General features: G+C 34.6%; 1 protein-coding gene across 3 annotated transcripts in view; it reads left to right on the forward strand.

The window, feature by feature from the left end:
• CNTN5 (contactin 5) overlaps positions 1-25,730 on the forward strand; it is a 1,407,026-nt gene that overhangs the window by 1,343,860 nt on the left and 37,436 nt on the right. For 2 of the 3 annotated variants that reach the window (XM_040489698.1, XM_040489699.1), the window contains 3 exons: positions 3,336-3,406; positions 5,508-5,742; positions 14,123-14,232. In XM_040489698.1, the coding sequence (XP_040345632.1) occupies positions 3,336-3,406; positions 5,508-5,742; positions 14,123-14,232 (416 nt within the window). Of the gene's footprint in view, positions 1-3,335; positions 3,407-5,507; positions 5,743-14,122; positions 14,239-25,730 lie in introns of those variants that run through there. The other variant, XM_040489700.1, reaches the window with a different exon arrangement.

Consider the following 25,730-nt stretch of genomic DNA (forward strand, 5'->3'; position numbering starts at 1 on the left):
CTGGCAAAATAATATTCAAGCATGTGTATTCTATTTATCTATTCATCTTAGGATGGACACTTAGGATGTTGCTATGTGTTTGAAGACTTAACTTTTCTATGAGTAGTTCCTATTATAGCTAGTGAGCTTTTTTAAATTAAGAACAGTTGATTTTACAGACATATACCATTAAAATTTTTTAATGTTTATTTTTTTTTAATTTTTTTTTTCAACGTTTATTTATTTTTGCGACAGAGAGAGACAGAGCATGAACGGGGGGGGGGGGGGCCAGAGAGAGGGAGACACAGAATCAGAAACAGGCTCCAGGCTCTGAGCCATCAGCCCAGAGCCCGACGCGGGGCTCGAACTCACGGACCGCGAGATCGTGACCTGGCTGAAGTCGGACGCTTAACCGACTGCGCCACCCAGGCGCCCCTTTAATGTTTATTTTTGAGAGAGAGAGAGAGCGCATGAGCAAGGGAGGGGCAGAGACAGGGGGAGACACAGAATCTGAAGCAGGCTCCAGGCTCTGAGCTGTCAGCACAGAGCCCAACATGGGACTCGAATCCAAGAACCACAAGATCATGACCTGAGCCAAAGTCAGATGCTTCACTGACTGAGCCACCCAGGTGCCCAAAGACACATATTATTAACACAGTGAACCATAATACCTTCTTTGTGTCATTTATTATACGTTAAAATTGGAGATCAGATGAGAAAGAGCAGGATCTTATTCTTTACATTAAATTGATATGGGCTATCTTCTCTTGAAAAGAATTTAGCAGTAATAGGAAAACTTCAAAGATTTATTTCAAATAATAAAAGAAATTTTCCAATATGGATCATTTATGGGTAATTTGATGATGAAATTACAGAAAAACAAATCACATCATAGAAGGTGTTATATTGCTTTCTCATTTCCTCAAAGTAGAAATTTTCACCAAATATTTTATTAGTTTGTATTTTTTTAATTACAAAGTTAAAATATTTGAAAAATATAAATATATTTTCTAAAAAATAAAAGTATTAATGGACTGTGGAACAATATTACCAAGGCTTCAGAAGAAAGGATCGAATAGTCACTTGTGTTTTATTCTACTCGTATTTTTTAAATGACTTTCAAGAGATGTTTACTGGAGAGCCTACAGACTACTCTCCAGCTCTAAGCTAAAGGTTACAAACATCCTCCTTTTGGGTGATGTTTGATAGCTGAATAAAATGGAAAAGAATATTCAGTGCCTATTATTTCCACAAAATCCAGGATTATAGGGAAAGTATCCTCAAGGAAGAGGATTCAAAATCCTAAGTTTAGGGCATAACTTTAGTGATTCCAGTGTAATAGACAAAGTAAATATCTCTGATAGATAATACTCATAATATTATTTAACTGTTTGTTGTCAAAAATGAATATGAAGTGTGTGTGTGTGTGTGTGTGTGTGTGCATTCATTTTTTACAAACAAATGGTACTATGAGAAGCCATAGTAACATTGTGTCAACAAAATAATTTGCTTATCTATTTATTTGACTTGCATTGATGATCACAACATTCATAACTCTGAGATTAGTCACTGAGGGAATATTTGGAACCTTAGATCCCTGTTCTTTTATGCATACAGTTAACCCGGCTCCACTCCTGTGTGCCTTACCCTATGCCATGGACTAGAAGATAAATTTAGAACTAGGACTATATAACAGTGTCTTGGGGACCTGGTGTCAAACAGATATGTCATAGGTTGCTATATCTAGCAATAACTATGACTACTAATAAAAACTCGAATTAATAAATGATTTGCTTACTCTTTATATAAAGTAGTACATATCACAGTTATTGCTCTGATACCATCATTTTTTTCTCAGTTGAATATTTTGTGATTTCTTGAATGAGAGACAAAGGGGTATCCAATTCCATTTAATTCTCAGGGAATTCATGAGAGTGAACTCCACATATGAATAATTTTAATATATACATCACTGTGAAAGAAAGATTGGTAACTGCTGCTGTATATATCCTTCTACTTGTGCATGAGCAAGATGAGGACTCATGTTCATGGAGGAAAGTGCCCAAAGATACTGAAATTTAAACCCTGGTGAATAAAAGTCTTTATTCAGTGGAGCCAATTATATATTCACAGACTATTCTCTCCCACCTCCTTTTTTTTCCTTTCTAGTGGAATATAAATTCTGTACCAGTTTTTCCTGTACATAAAATGCTGTATGAATATCTACCAGTAATTAATAACCTTTCATCCAAGTAGGTAATATATGAGAGTGAATTTATTGTTTATGAGTTTATCGATATCATTTAAAAACTATATGCAAGGATATAAAGGCAATGCTGAAGTGTAAAATTTTTAATGTGGGCTCATAGCTTAGAAAATGATTTCTTTTAATAGTTTTTTTTCATTTAATAGTTCTTCATTTGAAAATGTTCCCTTTCAACTGCAAGTTTTGTGGTTTGGTGCAGTGAAGGAGAAATTTATTCCTTTGACACATTTATTCTTTTAATAGTTATTCATTTGAAAAAAATTTCAGCGGGTAGTTATATATTTTACAATTTACAGAGAGATTCACTCTTGACAGTTTTTTTTTTTTTAATGTTTATTTATTTAAATAGGTTCTCAGTCTATGGAACTGTTGCCACATTTCCTTAAATTGGAGCTTCCTGGGGGTTCTGGTAAAGCAGTAATAAGACAACCTGTTTACTTTCTAGGAGCTCTTCAAGCCTTGAGACCACAGGAGAGTCACATCATTAGAAAGGAGAAAATTTTTAGAATGAAATTTAACCATTAGTAGATGTCCTTAACTATAGTGTTAATTACGATCTCAATCTTACTACCACAGAACGTTTATAATGGGATTAGTTTGGTAATGCATTGTGTGGCCATGAAAAATATATATAAAACTCTCCCACATAGATTTGAAATCAGGGTATCTGTCACAGACATTTTGTTTTAATTAATATGGAATATGACCATTCTAATTTCAAATTTTAATTGTTTGTTTTGGGATTTTTCAGAACATGAGTAGTGTCAAAATATATTCTTGGGGCGCCTGGGTGGCGCACTCGGTTAAGCGTCCGACTTCAGCCAGGTCACGATCTCGCGGTCTGTGAGTTCGAGCCCCGCGTCAGGCTATGGGCTGATGGCTCGGAGCCTGGAGCCTGTTTCCGATTCTGGGTCTCCCTCTCTCTCTGCCCCTCCCCCGTTCATGCTCTGTCTCTCTCTGTCCCCCCCCAAAAAAAAAAAAAAAAGTCCTTGTAAGAATATATATATATATATATATATATATTCTTACAAGGACTCTCAAATTAAACATCTATTTATTGTCCTCACTCTGGCCTATTTTTAATCCACAGTTCCAAAGACAGCACCCACCAATGTAAGTGGAAGAAGTGGAAGAAGGCATGAGTTAGTCATAGCCTGGGAGGTAAGAAAGTCTGTACTCAGATATCAAAACTTGTTGATTCCTTAGAAAACAAGGCTACATATATGTTCTGTACTTGGTACAGAGAAACTGAAGAATTTTGGTTTGAATGAGGTTAAGAAACACTTTGATCATATATTTCTCAGATGAATATTGCCAATGTGAATCTGTCTCATTTCATATCCAGCCCCAGTTGACTTTTCTTCAAAACTAAAGAAGTATGTCTTCCTGTCATATAGCTATCTCAGAATAAAGTTTGGATAATTAAAACACATCCTTCCATAAACTACTTCAGATGTTTGCTTGGCTTAGTTTGACATTTAACTATTTCACAAATAGTACACTTACTAAAACCATTGGGGAAGAAGAAAATGATTGCCACTGAATTTGTGGAACAGTGCCTCGGCTAGTAAGGATAATAACCCTATTAATAAGGATAATAATTTTTCTTCATTTTAAAAATTATGAAACTGAGGCACAGTACTTTTCCTGATAAGTAGTGAAATTAGGACTTTGATTTTGTTCTCTTGTCTCCCTCACTATATGATCTCTGATTTTTCTTCTATAAAGGAAGCAGGGAAGAGGGGGTGTGAGAGATACATTTATTTCCTGTGAAGCTACTATCCTTTTATTGATGCTAGATTACCTTATTATCAAACATAACTATATAGGTCACAGAACTGTTCTTTAGAATATGAAAATGTAAAGTAAATGGAAATGTCTACTGGAACAAACTGAACAAATACCTGATAGTCTCTAAAAGCAATGATAAAATGTACAGAAAAACATTTCCCACAAAGTAATCTCCATGAGCATATCCTCTGTCCTGTTATCCTGTCCATCCCCTTCTTCCTCAGTAAAAATTTATTTCTTATTTTAGATTTCTGCACAGGAATTAACTTCCCAATACCTGAACTTCACTGAGATCAAATCTCTTTAAGTAGAATTCCCATCCTTATCAGCTTTGTGTCTCAGACCCAGCTGCAAAAAGAAGCATACCAAAGACTGGGGGTGACTTATACATGCCAGAAATTTATTTCTCACAGTTCTGGAGCCTGGAAATTTAGGATCAAGTCACCAACAGATTTCAGTCTAGTGAGAGCCTGCTGTCTGGTTAATAGATGGCCACTTTCTCACTTTACCCTCACATAACACAGGAGCTAAAGAACTCTCTGGAGTTTCCTTTATAAAGCACTATTCCTCTACATATGTCTCTGCCCTCATAACTTGATAACCTACCAAAAGCCCCACCTCTTAATACCATCGCATTGGGGATTAGGATTTCATCATATGAATTTTGGGGAGATATAAACATTCAGTATTTTGATATAATAGGCTTTGTTTCTTTTCCTTTACTGTATACACTTTTCCCTTAAATCAAAACTCAAAAGAAAAAAAAATGTTCAGTCAAGTATTTATTGGGTATCTACTATGTATCAAGCATTAGGGGCGCCTGGGTGGCTCAGTCAGTTAAGCGTCCGACTTCGGCTCAGGTCATGATCTCACCGCTTGTGAGTTTGAGCCCCACATTGGGCTCTGTGCCAACAGCTCAGGGCCTGGAGCCTGCTTTGGATTCTGCGTCTCCCACGCTCTCTGCCCCTGCCCCGCTCACACTCTGTCTCTCTCTGTCTCTCAAAAATAAATAAACATTAAAAATAATTAAAAAAAAACTTCTTATGTTAACATCTCCTATCTTTTCTGTGCAATGGGCTCTGCAGAGCATTACCAACAACCAGATTTTTCAGACCACCAGACCATATGACAGTTTTCCCCAACATGTTGCATTCTAGTATGGAATGTTAACTTCATATACATGACAAAGTGGTTTAAATTTGTTTGATTTCAAGAGTTTTCAGTATCCTTGATACTCCTCTTAAATATCAACTGATATTATTTAAGTTTTTATCTTTTGCTTTTAACCCCTTTTAAGTTTCCAAAGACTGTCAAGTGATTGTGCTATATATTGGCTTCCAGGGGAGCATTAGAGATTTGAAAGTCTTCTTTTCTCTGGTTATCCATAATTTGAAAAAAAAATGAAGTTTGGTAGAAATGGCTTTTTGAATCAATTATTTTACTGATAATTAACTGAACTTTTCTTCTTTAGCCAGTATCTGAAGAGTTTCAGAATGGGGAAGGCTTTGGCTATATTGTAGCTTTCAGGCCCAATGGAACACGTGGCTGGAAGGAAAAAATGGTGACATCCTCTGAAGCTTCAAAATTCATTTATCGGGATGAAAGTGTTCCTCCTCTTACTCCCTTTGAAGTGAAGGTTGGAGTTTATAACAATAAAGGAGATGGACCTTTCAGTCAGATTGTGGTTATCTGTTCAGCTGAAGGAGGTCAGTTTCTTTATTATAATTTACATGCAACATTTTATTAATGCATGTTATATGCATGAAACATTTTTGTATGTATATTAGAAAGTACAGTCACACAAAAAGAGAAAATAAAACTTACCCATAGTTTCATTACACTTTTTAGATGTATTTTTTTCAAAAATTTTCCAAGTAATTTTTATTTGAAAAATTGAGCAGTCTATATGTGTTGCTTTATGTCCTTCACTACCTAACAATATATGGGAAATATTTTTCCATGATAATAATGATATTAATAATGCCTATAGTGTATTCTGTCCTCTGGATGGAATTTAACCAGTCACCCTTGGTTTTTTTATCTAGATAATTTTATATTTTAACCCACTAAATTTAAATGTATGTGAACTAAATTTAAATAAATACTTCATTTACATGACCAATAAATATTTATTATTAACCTCATAAACAAAATATTATACTGATAAAGAAGTACCAGACAAGGACTTCATTGGAAATTCTTCACATGATATGATGAAATCCTGATGACAATCTTGTCTAACAGACATTATTATCCCCATTGTAGAGAAAGAAATTGATGTTGAAAAGTTAAGGAACTTGCTAGAGGTTACATACTTTGTAATTGAGAATTAAACCCAAGTCTGTCTAATCATTAAATCCTTGATGTTTCTCTAACATGTTGTTTTCATATACATAAACATATTTAATTCTCAAGACAAAACTACTATGTAGGCAGGACTAATTAAGCAGGATACCCATTTTACAAATAAGTAAACTGTAAAACCGTGACATATTTATGGTTACAGTCAATAGGTGGTGGTGCTCAGGTGTGAACTCACCTTCCTACCTCAAAATCCAGGGTTAAGTTTTAATACAAAAATGCACTTTTCTGAAAAAGAAAGAATGATAGACCTAACCCCCTTAGGTGAGTTTTCTCGTTTTTTCTTCTATTCAAGTGCCAAATTTCAATTTGCCTTACTAGCAAAAACAATGCCTCACATTCCCTAAACGTGACAAATGATTGAAAAAATGTTCCACCAAAACTAGCACTCTTTCACCTTCTAAGAAACATTATCAATATAAACTGACCATTTTACTTTCTTTGTACCCACTCATGTAACTTATTTAAATAGCTCAAAAGAATTATCTTTTTGGTACTATGAGCTACGAGACAGGGGATGGGGTGATAAATACAGTCATTTGAATATTAAAGCACAAGGATAGTGTCTGATTTATGTAACATGTAGTTTTCAATACAGGCTGCCCTGAGGTTTTTTTTTTTCTTTTTAAATATAGAGTCAAATTCTGAAGCAGAAACAAAAAGCTTATCCTAGTATAACAATAACCAGGAAGGTGAAGAATCAAATAATAACAAGGAATTATAGGTCTTCAATGAGATACTCATGCCTTAGCATCTCAAGTTTCGTATGAGTTCCAGATACAGATGATTTACCATAGTACGTATATTACTTATTTTAACTCTTACAACCAAATATGAGGTAGGAATCTCAAGCTTCAATCTACTTTTCAGGAAGCTGAGGCTCAGGTAAAGTAACACTCTCAAATTCACTTCAGTAGGTGAGAGTGTTGTAAGTAACTACAGTAAGTGACAGAGCTGAGATTTGAACCCATATCTATCTGACTCCAAAGTTCATACTTTTAACCACTATCCTATACTGTGTCATCATGGATTTCTATAATAATAATATTTTGTTTTTCATCATATAAAATGATGTTTTGCATTATTTGTTACTGTAAAACTCTATTTTGAAGTACATGTTTTATTCAAGAAATGCATTTTCTTATTGCTTTAAAATTTCTTCCACCTAATAATTATCAAGCACATAACCTCACAAGTCACATGAGATAAATTGGAGAGGTTTGTGAACATGCTTTGTGAAGTAACACCAGTGTTGACTTTAAGAAATCAAGATTTGTACATTCTTCTTCAACCTTTGCTTTGAAATTAAATTATAGTAACCACCATGGGTTGTTTATACTGTGTTTCCTTAAACTTGAAATAGCTTGCCTTTGGAGATTACCCTTTCAAGCTAGATAGGAAATATGCGTATCTTCTTTCAAAGGCACTGAGGTTGCTGTTATAATAGATTTCATAGTAACATTTCATTTATTTTGGTAGACTGAAATATGAATGATACCAGGAAATTTAAATCTAAGTAGTCAGCCTTTGTTCTGATAAGAAAATTAAAACATATATTTGGCATTGGCTCACTAATTATATTTACTAATTTGGAACTTTATATGTAAGTATGAGTAAAGTGTTAGCATCATTAAATTGTGTCAACTAGGAAAGGCAGGACAATGGAAAGGAAAAGCATTTTCCTGGAATTGGAGACTCAGGGTTAACCTGCTCACACTAAATGTAAAATATTGCAGTCTATCCACCTCTCTGAGACTTATCTTCCTCTACTTTAATGTTTATTTATTTTTGAGAGAGACAGAGACAGAATGTGAGCAGGGGAGAGGCAGAGAGAAAGGGAGACAGAATCCAGAGCAAGCTCCAGTCTCTGAGCGAGCTGTCAGCACAGAGCCTGACATGGGGCTCAAACCCACAAGCCACAAGATCATGACCTGAGCCAAAGTTGGATGCCTAACCAACTGAGCCACCCAGGTGCCCCAATACTCCTCCACTTTAAAAATGAAAATCCCGAATTAGAACATCTCTAGAAGCCATTACAAATCTGAATCAGAAAGCTTGTCAATTTATTCTGTATTTTTAAATACTCTAAATTCTAATTTTCCTAGAATAGGGAAATTACTTTAAAAGAAGTGAATATTTTGAATATTAAACTATTTTTTAAAAGAGTCAAGGACTGTAATGAACTGGTAAAATAATATATTGTACTCATTCCAGCGCAGGTTCCCCTTCTCTACATCTGCAGATGTTCATACAGATTCAAAGTGTGCCATTGTTTTTTTTTTTTAATATTCAAAATGTGGACTGTTTATTAATGGTAAGTTTCATCCTCAACATATATCATGCAAAATGTGCCTTGGTCATGATACTCTTGCCCAAAGTCCAACTGATCTGAGACTGTAGTTCTCCAAAAGACAGATTCTGTCTTTGTTCTTCCATTAACCTAGTTCACTTCCTGATCACCTCAAAAGCCCTCCATATTCTTAGATAAAGTAAAGAATAAGGAGTAGGACTGACATTCTATCTTTGTTCACCAGCATAGTTCTTCCTCTTCATATCAAGATAAATAGCTACATTCCTGGAGTACCATAGAGAAGACAGCTTTTCACAGCTGACAGCAAGTCAGGAAGAACACATATGCCAGATGCTATGTCAAATGTAGCTACCAGCATTCATGTTGTTTGGAAGAAGCAAGGACCTCAAGACAACCTTACAATACTGGCCCCAACCCATTTTCCTGTGGTCCATCGATGATGGATGATATTCACAACCAGAGCACACTTCTATAAGTGGTTATATGAATTCCTCATACCTTCCATCTTTTTCCTCTCAAGACAGTAAATTGGAATGAGAGTGAAAATTACATTATTATAGGGAAAATTTTGACTGTGATAATTTAGTAAAAACACTCATCATTTGTAAGTATTGAAACTTGATAAATCACTTGTGAAATGACCTTTACTCTTGCGACTCTGACGTGGACTGCAGCCCTAGAATACTGCCGAAAAAGCTCCAAATAGTTCTTCTGCTAAACCTCTTGAGGCTTTGAAACCTTTTAAAATTTTATAACAGAAGTAACCCTGAATGACTCTAGATAACCCTGGAAGGAGAGATAGTTCCCTGTTAAGACTCCCATGTCTTGCACCTTGCACATGTACCAATTATCTATACCATTTAAACCAAGCAAGAATTATGTGCATTATAATCTTGATTTGACTTCAAATATCTACGGTATACTATAACCCTCTACAATACCTTCATTCTGGAAACAATTCTATTTTTTTTTTTTTTAAATAAAAGCGAAGTTGCAACATATGGGGTTTATAATGCATGGTAGAAATGAAAAAGAGTGATTTTTCTCCATAGGAGAAATCCAATTGGCTTTCACTTCCATATATCTAGAAATACTTATTAGTCGAACTTACATTCATCTTCCACTTAGTCCTTGTTATTATACTTTTGAAAGGAAAAGAACCTGAGCATTCAATTACATCTAATAGAGGGAAATTCATTATAGATTAATTATAGTATAAAATATTTGTTTATTTGTGATATATTTTAGCCTTTTCTAGTTTATTTGGCTTTTGCCTTGTATGTAAAAAGTGTGCTGCTTTTATTTTTATTAAAACCAAAGATCCTCTTCTCATTTGCAGAAAATGATATGCAATTATCTTATTGCAAGTGGAGCTACCACAGCTCAAATTAAAACCCAACATTCATGAGGTGTTATTCTCCAGATCAGTTCCTTGCTGAAACTGCACTCAGTAGGATTTATGTGAACTTGAAAATTAATAAATTGGCATATTAGTTGTAAAATACAAGGAATAATTTCATGTCTTTGCCAGATGATCCATTTGGATTATTGCCTGTAAAAGTTCAACTACAGCTGTCTTCACTGAATTTTTAAATAATGAAACCATAACCCTTCTCCCAAGGAGTTTATTAAACTCTCCTTTGATTAATGCTGTTGCTCACCCCTCCTGGGAAGTCAGATGTATAATCAATATTACAAACACATCCCCCATATTAGTTGGAGAACCCCAGCTGTTAAGTCACTTAATAAATATGTATTATCTAAATTCATGAACATGGTAATGCTGTTCACAATGTTTAATCTGACAGAAATTGAAATCTCTCAGTCAGCTTGTTCACTTTATATCCCAAGACTGGAGTGAAAGAGTTAGCCATGGCCTAATTAATATCATAATAAGTGAAAGAAAAAAATCTTTTTACGTTTCTGAATCTATTAGACATAACTAGTACAGTCTCTGAAATAAGTCACTGAATTACCTGAGTCTAATAGTAGTGAGAGTGGCAGGAAACTTCCTATTATTTACAGATCAGGAGAGTTTTAGAAATGCACAGGATCTATGACAAGCAGTGCAGCTGGCATTCAACTTTATCAAAAGCTCTATCAAACGGAAATAAAAGGAGCTGATCATAAGCCTGTAGTGGAGTTAAATAAAATATGACAGGGATTTAGGTGCCTTCTGGCAAGACTTAAAGTAGAGAGCCCAAGTGGAGATCCCAACATCAATATTGAGAAAAGTTAGTAGGTGTGGTGGAGCAAGGAGAAAAGAGAGCGATAGCACAAGGAAAAGCATTAGGTGTGTAAACTAAGACACGTGCACAGAAGCAGAACAGCATGGTAGTTAGGATTGCCCTGTGCAAATCCTCTCTACATTCTAGTAGCTGTGTGATCTTGGGCAAGTTGCTTACCTCTCTGGCCCTCAATTTTGTATCTGCAAAAATAATGATAGTTATAGAAAGGTTGCTGAAAGGATCAATTAGTTCATGTAAGGAATTTTGAGTAAGACTACGAAATCCTCAATAAATGGCAATTATTATTATCTTTGGTTGTTCCCCTCATCTATTTGCTATTGTTGTTGTTTGTTATTCCATCTATTCTTCTGTCAGTTATTTGGAAGTAATTGAACAGCAAGAAAATGAACTACCTGTGTTTCCTCTAAAATCTCTTCTGTGCCTCAGAACTGACTCTAAGAAATACAGAATGAGCCTATTGCTGCCTGGTGCCAATTTAAAAGCAACACAGAAAAGATTACTTGAGACCTGAGTTCTAGTTGGAGTTGTTTCAGAGCTAGAAGCAGAGTTTGGATAAATCAACCTGTGTATAGGTCACATTTTCACCTGCAAAATGAGAACATGGATCTAAAACATGTGTCCATAACTCAAAAGCCTATAGAGATCAGGTAAGAGATATAAATCAGTGAAGTAGTCCCAGTGTGAGATAATAGGTAGTGGTAGGGACTCTGGGCAACCTGAAAAGACTATGCCCTGACTAATGGGACAAACTGCTAATTCTCTCATCTATCAACATCCATGAATTCAGGCTTAGTATTGCCACTTTTTTTTCCAAAATAAGCTAGAAATTCTTATTTTTATATGAAATGTTGAAATAAATTAATATATTATTGGGACATACAGAATATGATGAAAGACTCATTGACCATCCATTTATGACTTTTGATCTAAGTGACTGTCTAAAATTCTTTCTAGGTACTTTCCATTGTTCAGTTACAATGGGATACCCAAATAGAACAGTTAGTTCCTATCCAAACCACATTCTGTGATAGTTACTCTTGCTTACAGAAAAACCTTTCAATCCATGTGAAAATGTTCACCCAGCTGTGACAATACTACTGAATCTGCTGGAAGTAAACTGACTGAGGTCAGTTTTTTTACATGCTTAAATTTCAAATTTAGGTCGGCATAGGTTTACTTCTGATACTATTTACTATTTTAATTTGTTTCCAAATAAAAAATGACTCTTCAGTTTTTGTTTGACTATTTTACCTGCATTCAATTAGATGTAGCTATAATATTTAGCCCCCAAGAATGCATCTATGAAATGTCAGCTTGGGTCTGATTCTGAGTTAAAGTCTTCAGAGCTTTTAAATAGAAACTGGGGTGCTTGTTTGAGAAATAGTTCTTGATATTTTTCTTGTTTTTTAAACTTTACTTTTTAAAACTTTCTTATCTCCATTTGAGAAGTTCTTAAACTTGTGCAGTGCTACAGAAAGCTGAGAGAGAAATTATTTCTTTCTCTGGAGATAGAGGTAGAAAGGCTTCCACCCAACCACATATTTTGTTCTTCTGAAATTATTTATCTCTGTGCAAACTTTTCTGACAAAGATATAATTTCTTCAATAATAAAAAAAGCTGAAAGAAGGCCTGTGACACACAAATCTCTGCAATGCATTCATTTAAAAGAGAAGCAAAACTGCTTGCTAGTAACAAGCGATACCCAATGGGTTGCTGTCTGTCAAATACATGGTACCTTAAATCTGGAGATTGGGTTGCACACACCATAAGAACATCAGCATTTCCTTTTATTTACTTGCAAAATCAAGAATTTTGACTCCTATTAAATAATAATGAAAAAAATCTTCATTTCTGGAAAATCGTCATTTTCTGGAGAAAAAGTTTCTCCAGATAGATGTGTGACTACCTTCCATCAAAACAAGAAAGATCTCAGTAAATAGTTATAATTCCTTTAATATCTCTAATAATTATTTTTAAATATCTTATTTAGAATTTTGTCATATTTGGTTCCCAGATTCTAAAAGGAAAAGGTCGGGGGGAGAAAGAGAAAAGAAACTTCAATAGATTAAACTCTTACCAGTTACATTTTTAGTATTTAAGTCTCTACAATTTTTATACAGCAGGGGTTCTTTAAATCAACTTTGTACAGAACTGTTTGAACTAATATATGGCCTTTATTCTGCCATTTCATTTAACGTGTGTTTGTGACATAGTATTTATGATTCAGCAATGTCAAAGCTGAAAATATTTTGTTACTCACATACAGTGCAACCTCAAGTAAAGTGTACCTCTTGATGGATGCCAGTCAGACACGGTGTATTTGGAAAAAAAATAGTGAGAAAGGTCACTAAGCATAGGAATGGATGAAAACATACTTTTGAGCAGTAAGACTGAGACATTCAGGGCCTTTCTTTTTCAGTCCATACCTATCTTAAAAGTCAACACATGCCTTTTGAATATCATGATTCATATCATATTATATATACAATCATGGAAATGTAGTTTTGTGGTTGGAACAACAACAACAGCAACAACAACAACAAAACATGAAATTTTGACTCTGTGCCTACAGGGGTAAAAAAAGTAAAGTAAAATAATAACAAGTGATATTTTGTGAGTGAATGCTTTAAGGGCCAAGCATTGTGCTAAATATCTTGTATGTATTATTCCACCTAAAACTAACCTTAAAAACCTCTGAGATAAGTACTCTTATTATGTCCATATTACAGATGAGGGAACAGGGGCATAAAAAAAAAGGCAACTTGCCTCAAGGTAAATAATTCTTTTGAAGGCAGAAAACAACAGCAGCAACAAAATAGCCACACCTGAATCCTAGTCCATGCTTTTAATCATTGTGCTAGACTGGCAGACAATTTAAGTCAGACAATTTAACTTCTCCAGGAATGTCGTGGTCAATCCAAGGATAAAGATCTTCTTTGTTTGCCTTGCTAGATTTGTCATTTGTCTTGGTAAAGACATGAGACTTGACCCAAGTAGAAAAATACAAAAAGACCATCTTTTTATCTTTTGTTTTTCACAACTACCATAACACTTCATTTCAAAAAAAGGTAGAAGGAAGTAACACCTGACAGATTCAGGTGCAATGCTTTGATAGACATAACTTGTTACCATCAGAGTTTATTATTTCCATTTTCCTTTGTACAGAACCCAGTGCTGCTCCCACAGATGTCAAGGCTACAAGTGTGTCTGTGTCAGAGATTCTTGTTGCATGGAAACATATTAAAGAAAGTCTAGGAAGACCACAGGGATTTGAGGTATGAACAGAATTATTGAAAATAAGCCTTGTTATTTTTGCTGCCACTGCAATCTCCAAAAGAAATAGTTTGGTGACACTTCAACAGAATTATATTCTTTTGAAATTTTGTTCCATGGCAAAGAAAGTAAGAAATATGCTATTTTACTGACATGTTGTTCATTAGCTGGCTTATTTTTTAGCACAGTATTTTCCATAGTACCATGTAAATAATTTTTTAAAGAGATGAGAATAAACCATTATATAAAAATCAGGAGTTACAAATGGATATTTACTGATATCTGATTTATTGGTAGTTAAAAATGTTTTTGTGGATAAAAATGTTTTTGTGTATTTTCTTCCAATAAATTAATGTATAAAACAAGTTTTCCTATTATACTGTCTTGGCAGATCATACCTCCTATACTGACTTCTCAAAATTTGCTTGGACTTCGTGGTCTATACATATTCATTCAAATGACTTTTTGCCCTTAGTTTTTTTCTATTTTCAAACACAATTATGCAGACCTTTTAATGGTGAACATTTCATAACATTTCAATGACTTCAATGAAATTTTAGCCTCCACATGAACTAGAGGATTGTAGGCAGTCTATGAACTTGAATATTCTTCAAAAACAAGATCTCTGCTTCTTGTGTTGGTTTGTCAGGGGGGATAATTTCTAAAACCAGAAAAATAGTTACCATCCAGCATCCTTTAAACTTAAATAATTATCAAATATAAGACTTGTACTCCAACATGATTTCAGGCTGAAAACACATTTTTTTAATTCTATCTGAAGTTTGAAATAATGCCTGAGAAATATTTGATTAATATACTGCCAGCATTAGATAGTGATTACTATGATAAAAAAATTCACACAATTTTTCTTAAGAGTTACAGCAAGGACCAGTTATGAGAAACCATTATCTATGCAATATCATGGATTTGTTTCTGTAATATTGCTTTGATTTACTATTTGAAGTAATAATTCACTATGTGCCACATCATGATTGCATGTTTATTTGACTAATATTTTTTTGTCTCCCTACCCATGCTGCAAAGACCATATCTATTTACCAAAGAATCTCAGCATCTGGTAGTTCTTGGACCATGAGAGCTTCAATAAATATCTGTTGAATGAATGAATATCTGTACTTTTAATACCACTGTAGAAGACATTGGGGTAGCCTGCCTTGTTACACTTCAGGGGCCAGTACACATCTCCCAGCTTCTGCGGGTTTTGTTTGCTCAATTTCCACCTTTGGAGAATTGCCTTCACTCAGGAATGCTGCTTTCCCTTAAAAATCCCCTTCCCAAAATTAGGCAACCCAAAGTCAATGATTGGCTGACACTGGTCCCTTGACTGAAGAAAAAAACAACTTTATGGTGTATTTTATGGTGCATTGTCTTTGCTGTGTGCATCAGGACAAGGCTGGATTACCTGAGGCCACACTCTTTCTCAACTCCCTCTCCTTCCTTATCCTTCTATCCTCCTTCTTTACAGATTTACCTGAAAGCACTATCAAAATAAATCACATACACTTGTATCTATGTCTCGACCTCTGCTTCTAGGGAGTCCAGCCTAAAACAACTACATAAGTACAGAGTAACCTAGACCTCTGAATCAAAACATTTGATGTGCATACTTTTAGAAGGCCACAAAGTATATCCTGGTGAACAGAAAAGTGAGGGATCCATGCTTTCACATCTCCAAGTCGTGCTCCTCTCACCCAGCCAGCCACTTTCATTTTTTTTCCTGCATGACAGTCACGTTCTCACTGCAACTCACTTATAATAATAGCTCTTTTGGAGGTCCTGCAAATATCACATAAGATTTATATCTGTGAATAATTATTCTCTTTCTAAATATAAATCATTCATTCATTAACTCAACAAATCTTTATTGAAGACTTACTAAGTACCTACCAGAACTAGATTCTAGGGATAAAACAATGAGCAAAATGAATTCTCTGCCTTCATGAAGCTTAATATCGAAGTAAGGGAGGCAAGCAATAAACAAATTAGCAAATAAATGTGTGGCATAATTTCAATTATGATAAATACTGTGTAGAAAAATAAAATTGGATACGAAGGTAGAGAGTCAAAGACTATGCTATTTATAAAGATTTGAAAAGTCACCCTTTCTGGTATTGTGACATTTGAGTTGACACATGACTGAATGAGAGAGAAAGAGACAGAGAGAACAGCAAAATCAAAGTCTCTAAAGTAGTAGCATGCTGGCCTTGTTCAAAGAACAGGAAGGGAGAGATTTGGGTGAGATAGCAGTGAACAACAGAGAGGGTTGGGTTGCAAAATGGTGGAGAGAGCACCAAGACAAAGACCAGGTTATGTAGAGTGTTGTTAACCATAGAAAAGAATCTGGATTTTATCCTATGAGGAGAAGGCATTAAAAGATTTTGAACAAAAAGAGTCAAGTCAGTATCTGACTTATATTTAAAAGCCTCCCTTAGTCTTGAGGGTGGAGAATAGACTCTAGACAAGACATCAGGGATAATAAAGGCAATTGTTCCAATCTAGGTAATAAAGAAGTTGCTTTTCACTAGAGCAGTCACAATGTAATTGATGAGAAATGGACTTTTTAAAATACATTTTATATGGATACGTGATGGGATTTGAAAATGAATGTGGTGTCAATTAAAACAAGAAAGGAATCAAAGATAATTCCAGAGTTTTTTGACCGAAGAAACTCGGTGAATAAAATATCATTCACATATGTGAGGTACTCAGAAAGAAGAGTGGGTGTTAGTGCAAAAAGTTATGGATTCTGGTTTAAATGTGTTTACTTTTATGAGCCTTCCTATATCCAAAAAGTGTTGTCAAGTAAGTCTTATATTAAGAGAAAGGGTAGAGATGGAGCTATAACACCAAGGAATCATCAATATATAAATGGTTTTTTATGTATATACTGACTGAATCACTGAATGTTGATTAAAAAGGTGTTTCAGAATTGAACCCTATGATGCCTGACCATTTGAACCTCAAGAAAGAAAGGGAGTCTGACCAAAGAAACTAAGGGAGACAGTGAAGGAATTCAGAAGCCAAGAAAAGCATTTTTCTGAGAAAAAATGCTGCTGAGAAATTCAGAAAGATGAGGCCTGAAATTGCAAAATGGATATTGCATTGCAGAGATCCTAGTGACCTTGGTGAGAGGACTTTTATGGAATGCCGTGATCAAGGCTTGACTGGAGATAAAAACAAGACCACCCATGAGTAACATTCAAGAGTGCCAGAGCACATTTTTGCTAAATCTATTTCATTTAAAATGGAAAGTTATCCAAAAAACTAGAATATACTTAAGAACAGAATGTTAATGGGAATAAACCAAATTCTGCAATAATCATCACAATGACTGCATTTTTAGATTCAAATAAGTTAACAAAAATTCTGACAACTATTTTTATACTTAGAAACAAAATCCATAGGCACAGTAATCTTTATATCACTTTATAGTTCCTTATAAATTATGTTTAAAAATATGGCATTTCATCAAATAAAGAAACCTACAATAAAAACAAAAAGTAAAGAGAAAGAAATCCAAGCACTACAGAAAACCATCAAACCACAAGAGAAGAAAGGAACAGAAAGAAATGAAAAAACCACCAAAGCAGTTAATAAAACATCAATATGTACATACCTCTCAATAATTATTTTTTAAAATTTTTTAATGTTTATTTTTGATAGAGTGTTAGAGACAGCATGAACGGGGAAGGCTGAACTGTCAGCACAGAGCCTGAAGCATGTCTCAAATACATGAACTGCAAGATTATGACCTGAGTGGAAGTCAGACACTCAACTGACTGAGCCACCCAGGCGACCGTCTCAACAATCATTTTAAATGTGAATGGACTGAATGCTCCAATCAAAATTATTGAAAAAAATAAGAACCATATATATGCTGTCCAGAAGAAACTCACTTCAGACCTAAGATACATGCAGACTCACTTCAGACATAAAGACACATGCAGATTGAAAGTAAAGAGCTGAAAAAATATATACAGTGCAAAGGGGAGCAAAAAGAAACATGGAGTAGCAATACTTCCATCAGACAAAATAGACTTTAAAACAAGAAACAGGGTGCCTGGGTTGTTCAGTCAGTTGAGCTCCTGACTCTTGATTTCGGCTCAGGTCATGATCTCGCAATTCCTGCATTTGAGCCCCTCATCAGGCTTCGCACTGGTAGTGTGGAGCCTGCTTGGGTTTCTTTCCCTCCCTCTCTCTCTGCCCCTCCCTTGATCCTCTCTCTCTCTCTCTCTAAAAATATAAACTAAAAAGAAAGAATAAAGAAAGAAAGAAAAAAAGAGAGAAAGAAAGAAAGAAAGAAAGAAAGAAAGAAAAGGGCATTACATATAGATAAAGACAACAATCCAACAAGAGGATATAACATTTGTAAATATTTATGTACCCAACACAAAGCACCTAAATACATAAAGCAAATATTAACAGACATGAAGGAAGATGTGGACAGTAATACAATAGAAGTAGGGGACTTAACACCCCATGTACGTCAATAGATAGATCATCCAGACAGTAAATCAGTAAGAAAACAGTGGCTTTTAATGACACATTGGACCAGTTGTATCTAAAAAATATATTCAGAACATTCCATCCCAAAAGAGCAGATTGCACATTTTCAAGTACACATGAAACATTTTCTAGAACAGATCACAAAAAAAAAGAAGTTTCTAGAACAAGTCATAAAAGAAATTTCAGTAAATTCAAAAATATTGAAATCATATCACGGACCTTTTCTGACCATAGTGGTATTAAAGTAGAAATCAATCACAAGAAAAAATCTAGAAAGAACGTAAATATATGGAGGCTGCTACTAAACAATGAATGAATCACCAAGAAATCAAGAGGAAATCAAAAAATACATGGATACAAATGAAAAGAAACACACAATGGTCCAAACTCTTTGGGATGAAGCAAAAATTGTTCTAAGAAGGAAGTTTACACAATATATGCCTGCCTCACAAAACAAGAATTTTCTCAACCTAACTTCACACACAAAAGAGCTAGAAAAAGAACAAACAAAGCCCCAAACCAGTAGAAGAAAGAAAATAATAAAAATTAAGGGAAAAATTATCTTGTTACCAAATAAAATCAATAATAATAATAATAATTAATAATAGTAATAATATACTATTTGTAAAATTAAAAGTATACTTACTTTTTATAATCAGAAAATGAAAACTTTATATAATTCAGTGGCCAAATATGGCATTACGTTTCTTTTAAGTAAAATACAGTCAGCAAAGACTGTTTTCAATTTATACTATCTCATAACTGAATAATGCATGTGGATTTAAAAATAAATGTGATATAAATAAGTCTTATCAGAATCTCTGTTGCCCTCTCTTATCTACATTCTTTATCCCTTTAAGGAGAGCTCTACCTCTGTCCTTTACCTTATCCACCCTAGAACTTGACCCTCTCATCTCCTCAACTTTGTTCTTTTTTTACTAAGGGATCTCACTGACTAAATATTACTAAAATATAGTAACCTCCTAAAGTTTAATATTTTATCTCACTACTACTCCCTCCTCTATTCTATCCCAACTACAATCTTAGATGAATTTATTAGTGGTAGACTTCTGAGCATGGTGACAATAAAGTATTTTTCTGTCACCACACTCATGGGATTTGTTTCAAATTTTATATACCTATCCTATCAGTTCCACAAATCATTTTCTAGCCATAATTGCAACTTTGCCTGAAGTGTTTGAAAAAGTTAGTTACTAAAAAGACACTATGTGCCATTTTGAAAATGCAGAAACTGTTTTCAGCTAACCTCTGTTATTTTTCCTGAATTGAAATGTGTGAATAAGATTGAAAAGATTCTGCTCTTATGAATGTTGAATCCTAATGGGAGAAGATAAAAATAAATAAACAAGTAAAATAAACTTCGATAACAATACATATAGAAGTTTAAAGGTAGAGCACACCTAGTTCCATTAAGGAAGAGTAGGAAGTGAAGCAACTGTGCCTTAATGAAACAATGGTGTGAATAGAATTAAAAGTAGCAAATTAGTGAGGCAGAGACAAGATTATGTAGAGATATCTGGATTATGGAGTTTGTATTTTCTTTCAAATGCAATGAAAAAGCATTGTGGCAATTTACAGAGAGGAATGACAATGTCTGATTTACATTTTTTTAACATCACTTTGGATATTCTTACACGAAGAATGAAAGGAGGAGAAAAGAAAGATCAGGAGAAGATAGAAGGCTACCGCAATAATCAAAGGAAGAAATGGTGATGACTTAGACTAAGGTCATAGCAGTGGTGTAAGAGGGAAGTAAATGTATTTCACACACTAGACTGACAAGATTTGCTGATCAGATATGGCGGGAATGAAAATTATTTCTACATCACTAGTTTGGTCAAATGAGTGAATGGTGGTGCCATTTACAAAAAAAAAAAAAAAAAAAGGAGAAACTGGACAAGGAGACAAAGAAGAAATTTGAAGGTGGAAAAATTAAGAGTTCTGTCTTGGCTAAATTAAATTTAACATGCTTATTAGAAATTTAGGAGGATAAATCAGATAGGAAATGGATATATGAGTTTGGAGTCTAAGAGATCAGGGTGAAGACATTAAAGTGGCAGTCATAAATGAATGGCTAAAGAAGATATGGTGTATATATACAATGGAATATTATTTCGGTAGCAAAGAGAGTGAAATCCTGTCATTTGCAACAACGTGGATGGAACTGGGGTACATTTTGCTAAGTGAAATCAGTCAGTCAGAGAAACACAAATATATGATTTCACTCATATGTGGAATTTAAGATATAAAACAGATGAACATAGGGAAAGGGAAGCAAGAACAGAGAGGGAGACAAACCATAAGACACTCTTAAATACAGAGAACAAACTTAAGGTTGCTGGTGGGATGTTGGGTAGGTTGAAGGGCTAAAGGGGCATGGGACATTAAGGACACTTGGAATGAGCACTGGGTGTTCTATGTAAGTGATGAGTCACCAAATTATATCCCTGAAATAATTATTACACTATACGTTAACTAACTTGGATTTAAATTTTAAAAATAATAAATAAATAATAAAGCGGAAGTCATAGATGAAGTATTTAAAAGCATGCTACTAGATGAAACCACCTAAAGGGAAAAAAAAGTTCCAGAGGAGAGGAAAGAAAATGTTAAGAGAGGGAGTGAGAAGGGGCTAAGCTGTGTCCTGGCACACTCCACATTTAGTTTAGCTGGGAAGGAAGGAAGATGGCAGAATAAGAGGATCCCAAGCTCACCTCACCCCATGGACACACCAAGGTAAGAGCTACATTTGTACAACTAACTCTGAAAATGACCTAAAGACTGTCAAAACTGACCTTCCTCAGCCAATCTTAAAGACCACATCTGAAAGAGATAGGAGTGGTGAAGACACAGTTGTGAACCAAAGCCCCAATGCAACTAACCACAAACAAGAGAGACATCACAAGAATGGAGAAGCAAGAGGGTCAGTCTCCACACCAAGCATTTCCAGCATTAGAGATCTGCACTGAGAATATGAGCCCCCATATCATTCAGCTTTGAAAACCAGTGAGACTTAACACCATGAGTTTTAAAAATCAGTGGCCCTAATGGCTAAACAGCTGGAGAATGATAGGAAACAAAGTCCCCACTCTTAACAAGCCAATATACTATATAAGTCATACCCAGACACAGCACAGAAGCAGCAGTTTGAAAAGCACCTGGGGTATATGTGAACGAGATTTATTGACTAATCTTAGAATATGTGCAGAAGGATCAGGGATCTACAGGAGATTTCTCTGGTAACAAAAGTGCTGTTGAATGATTTTCTCCTCCCCCAATCTAGATAGCCAGACACTTGCAAGAGCCAGTGCTAACATTTTCCATTTATCTGGTTAGCATCATATTCCCTCTCCCTTCCAAGAATCCCCTGTGGACCAACCCCACCCACACTACCCACCTTGAAAGGTATCCCTCCAAAGCAGCTCCTACTCTGGAAGACACCACTCCAAAGTTACTCCTGCCCTGGAGTGGGAGGATGACCCCACTCAGCCCAGCATGCCAGATGTTCCTACAGCAAGATAGCTGGCTATGCAAGGTGTAAACTCTGCCCTTTGGTGCACTTACAACTTTGCAAAGAGACTAACTACAGATATCTAGGTAGACTGATGACCCCACTCACCAAGAACCTGCAGCAGCTGTATCCAAGCATCTCAACAGATTGTGGAGCAAACTCTGCCCAGTGTGCCCACAGCAGACAAAATACATCATTGCAGCTGGCTGGGCTGCAAGCAATTGCATCTCAGCCACAGCAGTTTGCACAGAAGAAACCCCTGAAACATATGATTCTGGTGACCATGTGGTATTGCATTGTATTTTGTAATATGACACTGGAGGACTTCTTCAACACAAACCACAACTTTTAAGACCAAGACATGCAGTTTATCTAATACATAAAAACAAACACAAAGAGTTAGAGAAAATGGGTAGAAAAAAGAATATGTCTCAAATTAAAAAACACAATGAAATCGTAGTAAAATAGCTAAATAAAATGAAGATAAGCAATATGCCTAATAAAGAATTCAAAGTAATGGTCATAAGGATACTCACTGGACTTCAGAAAACAGTGAAGGATATCAGTGAGAACTTCAACATATAGAAAATGTGAAAAAGAACCAGTCAGAGCTGAAGAATTCAATAACTGAAATGAAGAATACACTGGGAATCAAGAGTAGATTAGAGCATGCAGAAGAATGAATCAGTAATCTGAAAGACAGAGTAATGGAAAGTACCCAAACTGAACAGCAAAAAAAAAAAAAAAAAAAAAATCATAAAAAATGAGAATAGGTTAAGGGAACTCTGCAACATCATCAAACATAACATTCGCATTATACAGTTACCAGAAGGAGAAGAGAGAGAAGGGGGAAGAAAACTTATTTGAAGAAATAATAGCTGAAAATGTCTGTAATCTGAGGGAAGCAAGAAGGAATCCAGTTATAGGAACCACACAGAGCTCTGAAAAAGAAGAACTCAAGGAGATCCACAAAAAGATATATAATAATTAAAATGGCAAAATAATAATTATTATAATAATGATAGAATTTTTAAAGCTGCAAGGGAAAAGAAAGCAGTTACATATAAGTGAAACCTCTTAAGGCTATCAGCTGATGTTTCAGCAGAAACTTCAGGCCAGAAGGGAGTGCTGCAATACATTCAAAATTCTGAAAGGGAAAAAAAAAAACCTACAATCAAGAATAATCTAGCCAACAAGATTATCAGTCAGCAGAGGAGAAATAAACAATTTTTCAGACAAACAAAAGTTAGAATTCATGACCACTAAATCAGCCGTATAAGAAGTGTTAAAGGGAATTTTTTAAGTTAAAAGAAAAATCCATAACTAGAAGTAAGAAAATTATGAAAGGTAAAAGCAAATCTTTTATGAAAGAAAATTTTACCCATAAAAGCAAACATATAGTAAAGATAGTAGACTAATCACTTATAAAGCCAGTATGGAGGTTAAAACACAAAGGTAATAAAATAAATTATATCCACAAAAATTAGTAAGGGATGTACAAGATAAATATATGTCAAATATGACATCATATGTATAAAACATGGAGAGGGAAGTAAAAATTTAGTGCTTTTAGAATCAGTTTGTACTTGTGACTATCAACTTAATATAAACTTCTGTATACATAAGATGTTATGTTATAACTCAATGGCAAGCACAAATAAAAAACCTGTAATAGATACACAGAAAATGAAGTTGAAGGAGTCTAAGCACAACACTAATTAAAGCCATCAAACCACAGGGGAAGAGAGCAAGAGAAGGAGAAATAACTGCAAAAACAAGCAGAAAATGATTAACAAAATTCCAGTAAGTACATGCCTGTCAATAATTACTTTAAATGTGAATAGACTAAATGCTTCAGTAAAAAGACACAGTGTGACTTAAGAGATAAAACAATAAGATCATGTATATGCTGCCTAAAAGACATTCACTTCAGACCTAAAGAAATGTACAGATTGAAAGTTAAGACATGAAAAAACATTTACTATGTAAATAAGAGCAAAAAGAAAGATGGGGTAGCAAAACTTCTATCAAAAAAATAGACTTTAAAACAAAGACTGTAGCAACAGACAAAGATGGACATTACAAAATGATAAAGGGTTCAATCCAACAAGAGGATATAACAATTATAAATACTTATGCATCCAACATAAGAGTACCTAAATACATATAGCTCATATTAATAAACATAAAGGGAGAAATAGACAATAATACAATCATAGAAGGGGACTTTAATACCTCACGGAAATATGGAAATCAATGAATAGATCATCCAGGCAGAAAATCATCAAGGAAACTGTGGCTTTGAACAATTACTAAGACCATATAGACCTATATACACATAACAGATATATACAGAACATTCCTTCCCTAACAGTTATATACACATAACAGATATATACAGAACATGCAATCCCCAACAACAGAATACACATTCTTTTCAAGTGCACATGGAATAATCTTTAGGATAGATCACATGTTAGGCCACAAAATAAGTATCAGTACATTAAAGGAGAATAAAATCATATCACATATCTTTTCTGACCACAAGAGTATGAAACTAGAAATCAATCACAAGAACAAAATGAAAAAAAAAAAAAGGAAAAACACAAATGCATGAAGCTAAACAATATCTACTAAACAAACAAATGGGTCATAAAGAAATGAAAGAGGAAATTTTAAAATATATTAAGACAAATAACAGTGAAAACACAACAGTCCGAAATCTTTGAGACATAGAAAAAGCAGTTTGAAGAGGAAGGTTTATAGCAATACACATTTATGTCAAGAAAGAAGAAAAATCTCAAATAAACAGCCTAACTTTACACCTAATGGGGCTAGAAAAAGAAAGAACAAAGCCCAACATTAGTTAAAAAAGATTAGAGTGGAAATAAATGAAATAGATATTTAAAAGCAATAGAAAATATCAATGAAACCAAAAGCTAGATATTTGAAAAGACAAAAAAAATTGATAAACCAGTAGTCAAAGTCAACATGGAAAAAACAGAGATGCTCAAATAAATAAAATCAGAAATAAAAAAGGGTAAATAACAACCAATACCACAGGAATACAAAGAATTATAAGAGAATATTATGAAAAATTATATGGCAACAAATTGGACAAAATATACCAACCAAATGGAGAAAATAGAAGAAACAGATAAATTCTTAGAGACATACAATCTTCCAAACTTAAATCAGTAAGAAATAGGTAAAAACAGGGGAGGGGGGCACCTGGGTGGCTCAGTCAGTTAGGTGTCCAACTTCGGCTTAGGTCATGATCTCAAGGTTTGTGTGTTGGAGTCCCACTTCACATCAGGCTCTAGGCTGACAGCTCAGATCCTGGAGCCTGCTTAAAATTCGGTGTCTCCCTCTCTCTCTCCCTCCTCTGCTCATGCTCTGTCTCTCTCTCTTTCAAAAATAAATCAATATTTAAAAAAATAA

Source organism: Herpailurus yagouaroundi, unplaced genomic scaffold (genome assembly GCF_014898765.1).
Source record: "Herpailurus yagouaroundi ecotype Mexico unplaced genomic scaffold, PumYag 180, whole genome shotgun sequence".
NCBI classification, from domain to species: Eukaryota; Metazoa; Chordata; class Mammalia; order Carnivora; family Felidae; genus Herpailurus; species Herpailurus yagouaroundi.